This window comes from Gracilinanus agilis, chromosome 2 (genome assembly GCF_016433145.1).
Source record: "Gracilinanus agilis isolate LMUSP501 chromosome 2, AgileGrace, whole genome shotgun sequence".
Lineage (NCBI taxonomy): Eukaryota > Metazoa > Chordata > Mammalia > Didelphimorphia > Didelphidae > Gracilinanus > Gracilinanus agilis.
Genome location: NC_058131.1, coordinates 90701553 through 90713788, shown reverse-complemented (window position 1 = coordinate 90713788; position 12236 = coordinate 90701553). Strand labels below are relative to the sequence as shown.

The following is a 12236-nucleotide window of genomic DNA, read 5'->3' as shown; positions in this document are numbered from 1 at the left end:
CTATAAAGCTTAGCATTATTAATGTATATAAGAAGCATTATCCCCCAGAAGAGGCTTTCCCTCCTGCTCTTCCCCGTTTATATCTAATCTTCAAAATGAAAATCTATTTTCTTGTTGGAGTTGCACTCCTGCTCCGCCTCATACCTTATTATTGCTGGATGCTGCCGAGTTCTGGAACTCTGATGCTGCTGTTGATTTTATAGGGAATAAAATTGCCTGGAAGCCACGGTTGGTGAAGAGGAAAACCCATTTCAGCCTTGCATTCCCAAACAGCCGTAGATCATCTTGATCTTGTCCAATACAAGTCTCTATTTTAGTCCAATAGTATAAACCAGGCATATTTTACTTGGGCGCTGTGAGCTTTTTCAGGGATTTGCCTCGTGACTCTTTTCTTAGCTCTGGTGCATTTATTCAGGGGGTATTAAATATGCTTTATAAGGTTCATGCTCAGATTCCATCATGGCCAGAGACCCCAGGGTCATCTTTGAGCCGCTGATCACCTGGAAATGGGCATAACTGCTTCTCATTTCTCCTTGCTTTTCTGAAGCTGCCCAGTTTTTGTTTTGTTTGACGAAGGCTCTTTCTCTCACGTTTTAGATCTACGAGCCATTCTTCCCCACCTCAGGTACCCTTTTCTCCTCCTCCTCTTCTCCATCCCATTCCCCAACTGCTTCAAAGGCTGGTCCAGAATTCAGCTCCAGCCAAGGAGCTTTTCATAGCTTCACAAGATTTGGAGACGGACAATCCCTTAAAGACTGCCTGGTCCAATCCCATGATTTTAGCCATGAAGCTAGTTGGCTTGTCCAGTAAAGGTCGTATGCCTACATCCCTCTCTATCCCCAGGCTCTAACATGGTATTTAACACATAGTAGGTACTTTACAATAAATGCTGGTGGATTGGTTGGTTATGGATGTATTTTATATACCGTGGAGCATTCATAAAAGGCAGAGTGATATGGGGACTCTCCCCTTCTCTCTCAGTTGCTTCTGCTGAGGAATACTCTTCTTTCTTGCTCTCTTCCCCCATTTTTCTGTCTTTCACTATGGCTACCAATAAAACTTACAACTAAGTTTAAAAGAACTATGCTTACTTCAGGGATGGAAGATCAGTCAATAAACAGTGAAAGAGTCATTCTTTCCTCCTTCTTCGGGCTTGGCTCCTAATTCTTCTTTCCCTCCTTTTTCATGTGTTATCTTCCCCCATAAAATTATAAGGGTTGTCCTAATGAGTAGAAACTTTTTTTTTTGCTTGTATATCTATATTTTAACATATAGCTTTTCACATATAGTAAGTATTTTAAACATGATTCTTGAAGGAAGAGCTAGGTAGCTCATTGGATAGAGGGCTAGGCCTAGAGATGGGAAGACCTGGGTTCAAATGTAGCCTTGGACATGTCCAAGATGTATGATCCTGGGCAAGTCACTTAACCCCAGTCGTCTAGCTTTACCATTCTTCTGCCTTGAAACTGATACTTGTATTGATTCCAAGGCAGAAGGTAAATTTTTTTTAAAATGTTTCTTGATTTGAATATCAATTGATACACATTTGTTAAAAGCATGGCACTAAGGGGGCAACTAGGTGACTCAATAGATTGAGAACCAGGCCTAGATATGGGAGGTCCTGGATTCAAATCTGGCCTTAGACACTTCCAAGCTACATGACCCTGGACAAGTTGCTTAAGTCCCATTGCCTAGCCCATATCACTCTTCAGCCTTGGAACTAATACACAATATTGATTCCAAGACAGAAGGTAAGGGTTAAAAAAAAAAGAGCCTGGCACTTTCGCAACATAGCTAATATGAAAATATGTTTTGCATGACTGCATTTGTATAACCTATATCAAATTGTTTGTTCTCTGGGAGAGATAAAGGGAAGAATTTGGAACTCAAAAACAATTTTTTAGTGTTAAAAATTGTTTTTACATTTCATTGGAAAAAATAAAATAATTTAGGCTTAGAATAACTACAGAAATGGAAGAATTAGGAGGAAATGGAATTTTTTAGGAAGAAAGATGAATTCCATTTTAGAGATGTTGAGTTTGAGATACGTATGGGATAGGTAGAGATATTGAACAGGCAGGTGGGAAATATGGGACTGGTGCTCAGGAGATACATAAGGACTGGGTAGTTGTTATAATAGTCCAGATGGGAAGTGGCGAGGTCTTGAATGAGAGGGGCAGCCATGGAAGGAAAAGAGATGGTGACAAATGTAGGAGATATTGTGGAGAATCAACTTTTTTTCACATGTGTGCCTTCTTGAGTTATTCTAAGCCCTCCAAAGTCAGGAATATGGCATGCTTCTTCTTCATCTTTTCCCTCTCTGTCCAGCATCATGTTCCTCTCTTTTTTTAAGCCCATGTTAGTTTAATAGAATATATTAACTAATTACAAAGTTATCCAATCTTGATGATTAAGGAAGGATTTTTCTGGCTAAAAGTTATTTCTTCTTCCTCTCCCTTGTCTTCCCTAGTTTAGGCTCTCATCACTTCTCTTAACCTACCACAATGATCTTCCAATTGGCTTCCCTGACTCTAGTCTCTCCTACTCCAATCCATCCTCCATACAGTTGATGGTGATTTTTCTGAAGCACACGTCATTTCCCTATTCAATAAACACAAGTGGTTCCCTGTTACCTCTCAGATCAAATATAAACTGGTGTTTGTCATTTAAAGCCCTTTCTAGCCTGGCCCCAATCTCCCTTTCCAGACTTATTGCACATTTCTCCCCATCTGGGGGGAAGCACTCTAATGCATTCTGGGTTCCAACTAAACTGGCCTTCTTACTTGTCCTCAAAAGCAATACTTCTCCATTTCCCATTGTATCTTCTTTCTGAATGCCAGAATGACTTCCTTCTTCCCTTTCCCTCTTAAATTCCTAGTTCCCTTCAAAACTCAGCATAGACTCCTTACTTTTGTAAAGCCTTTCTAGATCCCCATAAATGCTGCTTCCTTCTTCCCCAAATCCTCCTCATTTGTTTGGCCTTCCCCTGGGCCTCCCTCAATGGAATGTAAGCTTCTTGAGAGGTGGAACTCTTCACCTGGCCTGTGCATCCCCAGGCTATTAAGGTGCCTATCAAATGCCCATTGATTGATTCTTGCCCTCCTCTTGTCTCTGTCACCACCCAGCTCACCTGGCCTAACAAGGAAGCAGTGGTGTGTATAATGCAAGGGGCATTGATTGGCCTGGGAACCAGGAAACCTGAGTTTTTATCATAGCTTGCAGTGTATCTTTGAACAAAGCCTTCTTTGTTCAAATCCTCTTCTCTCTCTATGAAGCTGTTTTCTCTTCTGCCAAACAGAGGAGTTGGAATGGGTCGAGATTCTTAAACTAGAGTCTGTTACCTTGTTTTTAAAATAGTCTGATCACTCTTTTGGCATCCTGTTTATTTAAAATCCTATGTATTTAAAAACATCATTCTGGGGCAGCTAGGCGGCACTGTGGATAGAGCACGGGGTCTGGAGTCAGGAAGACCTGAATTCAAGTCCAGCTTCTGACACTTACTAGCTATGTGACCCTGAACAAATCATTTAAACCTGTTTGCCTTAAAAACTGGTAATAATAAAAATAAAAACATAATTCCGAAAAGGGGTCCATAGGCTTCCCCAGTCTATCACCCTAGGATCTCATGACACAAAAAAAGATATCAAATGATCACCGAGATTCCTTTTAGTTCTCTCTCCTTTAACATTCCCCTAGCCACCTTTCCTCCCTCTCAGGATCTCTACCCTCTGAGGCTCTCCTTTTCTAGGAAGTCTTCCCTGCCTATAGTGAGCTTCCCTTTCTTTAAATGTCTTTAATACTTAATTCTATACAACTCAACGTGGCACAGTTTACTCTATCAAAGCAGTTGCTTTCATACCATTTACTGCTGCTCCTGGGTGGCTTTTCCTCTATCATTGTGCCATAACAGAAGAAGTATTGATTTTGGAATTGGAGGACCCAGGTCACCTTTGTAGCTCTGAGCTTTGGTTAAACCATCTCACTAGTCTAGTCTAAGGTTCTTTGTCTCTAAAATAAGGGGGCTGGATTTGCTCCCTTCCAGAAAGCTCTAGATCCATGATGCTGTGGTTCTTTTGTGTGTGTGCACGTTGTGTAGTCCCAACTAGTCTCTAAGCTCCTGGAGGGCAGGACTCTGTCATCTCCTTTTTTTCCCTACTCCATAGTCTGACCATCGTACTTAACATGGTGCCTTACACTTACTAGGTGACTGGTAGATATTTATTGGCTGATGAATTGACAAGTGCTTTAGCAAGTAGATGCTGCATGGAGGGATTTACAGAGCCAAGGACCTTGTCTTCTTGGAGCCTACATGAAATATAAATATTTAATCATTCAGAAAATAGTTACTGAAAAACAGGTATTAAGGCTAATAAACAATAAGACCTCAGTGATAGATTCCTCAGGCTCCAGAAACAGCAGACTAATTTTTCTTTGAGTAATTGAAACTTAATTCCATAAATGGTATTTAGGAAAGCTCATATATGTGTGTATATATATATGTATATATATACCTATATATTATTGTTTTCATTTTGAATATAAAAGTACAAACAACTTACAGATCAATTATTAAGCTTTAAAAATTTTTTACACTTTTAAAATCAGAGACTACCTACTTTTCCCTCCTTCCTTTCTTCATCTCTCTCTCCCTCTATTCTTTTGTATCATCCTCATCCTTCTTTCTTTCTTTCCCTTTTTCAATCACTTCACTTTTTCTTTGCATCCCCATCACTTAACATAGTGCCTGGTATCTAGGAGTCACTTAATAAATGCTTACTGTTGTTTGCCTGATCCCTCTTTTTTTTCTTGTCCTCCTACTTCTTTCTTTACCTCCCTGCTTCTCCCCACTCTCCACGCCATTGTGTCTATCTCTTTCTCTTCCTATTTCTTGACTTTTTTTTTTTTTTAGTTTCCTTATGTTTTGTCCAAATGTACTCAAGTTTTCCTTTGGTCCAATGTAAATGGATCATTCCACTAACCTAACAAGTGACCCAGGATCACAATTACCGTAGGGGTTTGTGTCCAAGGTGACAGAATTGATGGACCGGTAGACTGACTTTCATAAGCCACTAGGGATCAACCAAGCATTACAAAAACAAGCTTGTTTTTGCCAACTTAGGTGAGCAAATATAGGACTAAGTTTAAACATCCATCAGTTTGGTAATGTTTCTTCTAAGCATGTGGCGTTTGGCGCTTTTATAGCTTTCTTCACTAGGAGATTCCAAAGTCATGTAACTTGCTGGTGTCTGCTGATTAATAACTGTCTTGTGACACCACGAAGGGCCCGTGATGGCTGCTTTTCTGCAGCTGCTTAGAAGTACAGTGAAGCCTGATTGCTTTGCCAGTTCCCTCAGAATAGTGAGGATTTGGGCAAAGGAAGGCTTTTCCCTCTAGCAACCACCCAACATAGTAACAGACATCTCGGCCAGACACATTTCTCCAGACTGGAAGATGAGTAGTTCGGGTCCCTGACGAGGTGGTAGCACTTGATGTTGTCTCTGAAATAATGGGTCCATTTTGGGAGAAAGTCATGTTCATCCTCCAAATGGGAGCATAGGGGTTCGTTCTCCCTACACAAATGCTTCTGTTTGGGAAGCGAAAATTAGCTCTAACTTATATAAATGAATCATGATCTAGCTTGTTTCTGTAAATAAGCTAGCTACTCAAATATTTATCACCGATCCCAAATAGACTGTGTCCTGTTAGAAGGGCTATCTTCCCTGTAACCAGTGCTCCATTATTCAGAGCTGATCACTGCCAAGGGCACAGTTCATCCTTGTGTTTTCCCCCTCTTTGCTCCTACCTTTTGGCCATTACCATTTTATTGTTTTTGTTTTCAGTTTTCATCTTAGTGGCTTCTTTTCTGTTTATAAAATAACTCTTCCTCAAGCCTTTTTTTTTTTTCATGTTACATTCATTTATGGATATAAACCCACACTCTAATGTTAATTAGCTCCTCAACTGAAAAAGGGCAGCTAGAGGAGTAGCTGGTGTTTGGCAAGTAAGATTGTCAGCGGTCCTAGTCATATGGAACAATGAGGCCAAGACGATAAATTTTTCCCCCTAGGAGATTTTTGATTTATCTGGGATCTTGACATATTCCCTGGCCTCTGCCAGCCCAAACCTCTGCATTTCAGCATGGGTAATAGATCATGGTTTTCATAAATAAGAAAATGATATATGGAATTCTAAAACATTAAAACTGCAATATATCTAAAGTATATAAGGAATTCATATAAATATATAAGACCAAGAACTCTTCCTCAACAGAAAAAATAATGAATTCAGTTCAGTTCAATTCAATAAACATTTCCTTATTTATTTTTAAACCCTTACCTTCTGCCTTAGAACTAAGTATTGGTTTCAAGGCAGAACGATAAGGGCTAGGCAGTTGGAGTTAAGTGACTTGCCCAGGGTCACACAACTAGGCAATATCTGAGGCCACATTTGAATCCAAGACCTCTTGTCTAACCCTAGTTCTCTCTCAGCTGAGTCACCAGCTGTCCCTTCAGTAAACATTTATTGAGCATAATTTATGCCAGGGGCACTTTGCCAAGCACTAGGAAAGATATAAAGTCTTTTAAAAGAATTGTGAACTATTGATGACCACCGGAAAAATGAGCTGCAAATCACTAATAATATGAGACAAAGCCATGAATACAGCTTAAAATTCTACCTCACGCCCTGCAAACTGGCAGTGACAAAATACTTGAACAGTCCATGCTTGGGGGAAGATAGAAACATGACTGCCGATGATTGAACTGTGAGTTGGTTCAACTTGCTCTGGATTTTTGTTTGTAATCCTGAAGGGAAAAAGACCTGACTAAACTCACCATAATGACTGACTCAGCAGTCCCATTTCTGTGCACATACCTTAAAGAGGTCAAAGACAGAAACAAAGGCCCAATATATACACCAGAATTACCATGGCAGCACTTTTGGAGGCCAGAAAAAAAAAGACCTCCAAACAGAGGGGTGCCTATCAATTTAGGAATGGCTGAATAATGGCGCCTTATGAATACAATGGAACACTAACATGAAGCAAAAAATGAAGACCAGGAAGGATTCCGTGGAATGTCAAAAGATCTCTATTAACTGATACAGACAATCTAAAAAGTTAGGTCACTAGAAGGAAGCTGAATTATCAAGTGAAAAGCCAGTCGAGGTCCCAGAGAAGAGGCTCACACTGTCCTCTTGGCAGAGAAGTGGGGACCCCTTAGCTAGAGGACTGGGTCCCTTTTCAGATTCGATTATTAACTGATTGAGCAAAAACTTCTACTTCATTCTTTTTCTGTTTAAAGGGAGGGTTCCACGTGATTGATTGGGGGGAAAATAAAATTTAAATGAAAAAATATACTTTAAATTTAACAAGGTATTAATGAAGTTGTTCATTCCCCTGTTTTAAAAAAAAAGGAAGTTCAATTTTCAGGGGAGGAAGAAGGTAGTATTTCTAGAAATGATTAAAGGCAGGAATAAAACTTTAAGAAAACTGTTGAGACCTTAGAAATCACTTTGTCCATCCCTCTCATAGTATGAATGAAGAAACTGAGGCCCAGAAATGGACCCCCAGAATGTTGTTGGCAGAACCAAAGCTCACATTCAGGTTTCCTTGATTCCTCCCCAATATTATTTCTTCTGTTAATTAGCCTAATATGTATTATTTACTATAATCAGGTAATATGCTCTGTGCTAGAAAAGTAAGTAAAAATGTCAATAAACATTTGTTAAGAAAGCCTTATCTATGGCAGACCCTGTGATAGTCACTGATCTCAAAGCACTTACATGATGGGGGTAAGGAGGTGGAGAAGGGAGCCAGTGCATATACCAGATACAGTATGTGTACAAGTAAGTCAATAAATCAAAGACCTTTTGGAACAGGAGAAAGTCCTCGCCACTGTGGGGTCAGAGAAGGCTTCCTGGAGAAGGTGGCCTCAGAGGAAGATAAGGAAGCTTAATAAATGCTCATTGACTCACCACTGTACTAAGGAAGTGAATTCCTTGCCTAGAGGGTAGATAAAGATCAGATCTGCATTTTCTTTGGTACTGGGAACTCCCAGGGGAAGAAACACCCTCCTATGCAGATCAGCACTTTCTATAAAAGACCTAGAAAACAGAAAGTCTAAGTGACTTGTCCAGGATGACACAGCCTGTAGGTGTCCGAGGTCACACCTCAACCCAAGTCTTCCCCCCTGCCTCTCCATGGACCATGCCATGGCTACCCATTTGCTTAGAAGGTGGTTTGTATGGACTCATTAGAGTTGAGAGATGTAATGTTGAGTTTGAGCCAGTGTTTTTCAAACCTTGCCTTCTATCTTAGATTCAATTGTGAGTATCGGTTCTAAGGCAGAAGAACAAGAAAGGCTAGGCAACGAGAGTTAAGTGACTTGCCCAGGGTCACACAGCCAGGAAGCATCTGAAGTCAGATTTGAACCCGATCCAGACCTAGTACTGAGCCACCTAGCTGCTCCTGAGTAGGCCAGTTTTATTGGAGCATGGAGGTTGGAACTGAATTGCAGAGCATCTTAAACACTAGGCTGGAGAAATTGTATTTTATCCCAGAGGCAGGAGGGAGCCACAAAACCTTCCGAACAAGAAAGTGATGTGACTGGACCGCCTTAGGAGAATTATTTTGGCTGCTTTGGGACAATGATTTAGAGAGAAGAGAAATGATTTAAAAGCCAAGCGTGAGACCAGGGAGGGAACTATTAGTTCAAAGGAGAGAAAAAGGTCCGAACTCAGTTTCTAGCCATTTGGAGGAGAGAAGATAAATGCAAGTTATGTTATTGAAGAAAAGTCCACAAAACTTGGCCGTGGATGAAACTGGGGAACGAGAGAGGAGTCAACAGAAAGCAAGGTTTAGAACTTAGGTAGCCAGGAAGATGGCAGGGTCCTAAGCAGAAGGAGGGATGCTGGAAGAAAGGGAAAAGTTCTATTTTTGGACACTTTGAGTCTGGGACTTTTAGATAACAAATACCATGGCCAGGTGAGTTAAGGAGAGAAATTGGGACCGAGCAGGAAGTGGAAAGTGAGAAGAGAAAGCCCAAGGCAAGCCCTCAAACATTTCCTGGGAGTTAGAAGAAAATGGCAGGTGGCAGACTGGCGAAGGAACACCAGAAGACAGAGACACCTCAACAGCAAATAGGAGAAGGATCCAAGAGGCCACGTGTGGTTCAGAGGGCTAAAGAGGAAAGGCCCCCACATTTAACAGTGAAGAGGATGAGTGCAACTTCTGAGTTCTCAAACTCTCTCAAGCGATGGGATGGGAAGCCTGGGTTGAACAGGGCTGAGATGTCAGGATGAAGAGTTAGGAGCTTCAGGAGGACATTGCTGTTTCGAGAGTCTTACCAGTGAAAGGCAGAAATCTGGGGAGTTGGCACAATCAAGGGAAGGTCCACTTTAAGCCTGGGCAAGGCTTGAGCATCGTTGCAGGCAGCACCGAAGAAGCTGATGGAAAGAGGGATGTTAAAGATGAGGGTGAGGGTGAGAACAATCACCAGGCAACGCTCCCAGAGGAGACGTTGGGGCCATGAGGAGAAGGGACTCCCCTCTGAAGCTGGAACAAAGGAGGGGTACACTAACACACACACACACACACACACACACACACACACACACACACGAGTCTGTCTGCTTATTCCTGAAGGGCCCTGACTTTCTCACCTTAATCTTGGCATTGTATATACACAGAGTTCTGTTCACAGATCTGTTTACTAAATATTCTTTTTATGTTTATGACATAGGAAGGATTAAGAAAGTAGCACCGTTCAAACTGGGTCTACTCCCACTTTCTCCAGAATGACCTGCTCCCTGTGTCTTTCCCTATAATTCTATAGTAAATATGGGCTCTGGTTCATTGTCCTCATCCCTATCTTTTGAATGAAAATTAAGGAGAAGGGGCAGGTAGGGGGCTCAGTGGATGGAGAGGCAGGCTTAGAGATGGGAGGTCCTGGGTTTAAATGTGGCCTCAGACACTTCCTCGCTGTGTGACCCTGGGCTTAACTTAATCCTCCTAGCCTTGCCCTTACCACTCTTCTTCCCTGGAACCAACACACAGTATTGATTCTAAGATGGAAGGTAAAGGTTTAAAAAAAGAAAATTAGGGAGAGAAAAGTTAAATGATTTGTGACGGGCATGGCCTAAGGTCAAGAGAAATAGGGTTTGTTACACACTGGCTCAAAACTGAGCAAAACTGTTCTAACCCAGTCTGGTCCTATGAACCTAGACCCGCCAGCCTGTTTAGACTAACAGGATGATTTATTTTCCTAAAGTATTGAGACTTTGGCTCTTAAAAGGCACAATTTTACTTTCATAAGAGACTGCTGACATCAAGAAAGATGTTTAAATGTTTTATTAAAATCAATTTGTAGGTTGCATCCACTTAATAGAACGTGATATCAAAGTGATCATCACAGTGATGAAGTAATTGCCTTTTTTTGGAACCAGGAAAGGCACCCAGGGGACAGAAACCAATTAAGGATGAAAGTTTCTTATGGCTACTGCATTCTCCAAAACCAACAAGCCTCTCCTCTGCAAGGAAACTAAAGGAGCATTCTGCAGGTGGCTGCTTTCTTTGAGAGGAGTTATTTTGAGGAAAGGTGAAAGTGAGGAACTGAGCGTTTAGAAAAATATATTTTCACAGCAGGCTATCATGTTTTTTCTCTCTCTATTTCTTCGGTTTAGGTTTTTCATTTGTTACAGACCTACTCAGACTCCAAACACAGAGCGAATTCAGACTTTCAGCAGGAGTTGACTGACATCACTGTCTGTATCGGAGCCAAACTCTGGCTGGCCAAGAGGTATGTTCAAAGCCCCTGCCTGCCCCAGGAGTTATCAGGATTAGATGTACATTGGAGGATTCCAGTGTTAGAGTTGGGAAGAATTTTTAAACCGTTGGTGGAAGTTTTGCAAATACACAGAGAGTGTTTATCCTTTTATCAAATGAGCTAATATTTGGAAAGCACTTAGCACGGTGCCTGGCACATAGTAGGTGCTTAATAAATGTTTATTCCTTTGCCATTTCACCCTCCTTTTAAAATTTGGGGTTGTGATAATAAAACCCATTACCATGAACTATTAGGTGATGAGGGTATTGTAATATGGATTTCTACCTATCACTCGGTCAATAAAGATTTATTACAATATCCCCTATGTATCTAGCCTTGTGTTAGATAGGTTAGATTTTTTTTTATTATTTATTCATTTTTAGTTGTATCCTCTTTTCTTGACCCCTTTGGGAGTTATTTTGGCATAGATGCTGAAATGGTTCAGCATTTCCTTCTCCAGCTCATTTTACAGATGAAAAAACAGAGATAAACAGGGTGAAGTGACTTGCCCAGGGTCAGACAGATAATAAATGTCTGAGGCTGAATTTGAACTCGGCCCTTCCTGACTCTGGGTCTGGTACTCTATCTGCTGTGCCACCTGACTGCCTATGTTAGGTAGCATCAGATATTTAATGAAAATAACTTATTAATCCTTTACTATTTAACAAGCTCTGCCTTAGGAACTGAGAATACAGAGATGGAAGTGAAACAGGCCCTGCCCTCAAGGACTTTACACTTTATTGGAAAGGAGAGTGGAAAACATAGATGGGTAAATGCATGATAATTAAGAGGTAGTTGGATGGGAGAGGAAATGTACTAGGGGCTGGTGGGAGGGTCAGGAAGAGATAAAAAGAAAGCCTGTCCTCAGCACTTTCCTCATGTGTAAAAAGAGGGCATTGGACTAGAAGATCTCTTATGCTCTAACATGCTCTGATGCTGTGCGGTTCCTCATCTCGGGACTTAAAGTCCAGATAGGGAGATAAGTGAGATAACGGGAAATAACCACTGCAAGTTCATAGATGCTCAACCTTATGTAATAGGAGGGTCCACAGAGAAAGGAGAGTGACCCCCAAAATGCCAGGATTGTGAGGGAGTCTGAGAGAAGAAAATAAGTCTCAGATTGACTTTGAAATGTTGGTTAGTTTTGGCTAGGTGGATCCCATAGAAGGGGGAATAAATTAATCCAGTGTTGAATCTTCTTCCCTTCCTTTCCCATCACCTCTTCTCCCCCTCTCTCCCTCTCTTTCCCTCTTCCCCTCTCTCTCCCTCCCTCTGTCTGCACTTTCTCTTCCTCCCTCCCCTCTCTCTCCCTCCCAATTCTGTCCCCCCTCTCTATTTCTCCCTCTCTCCCTCCAACTCTGTCCCTCCTCTATATCTTCCTCTTTCCCTCTCTCTTTTCCTCCCTCCCTTCCC

At 41.4% G+C, this 12236-nt stretch overlaps 1 protein-coding gene across 1 annotated transcript in view; it reads left to right on the top strand.

The window, feature by feature from the left end:
* Positions 1 to 12236, top strand: part of THADA (THADA armadillo repeat containing) — a 424131-nt gene that overhangs the window by 287852 nt on the left and 124043 nt on the right. The window contains exon 30 of the mRNA XM_044659462.1: positions 10681 to 10796. Coding sequence (XP_044515397.1) covers positions 10681 to 10796 — 116 coding nt within the window. The remainder of the gene's footprint in view (positions 1 to 10680; positions 10797 to 12236) is intronic.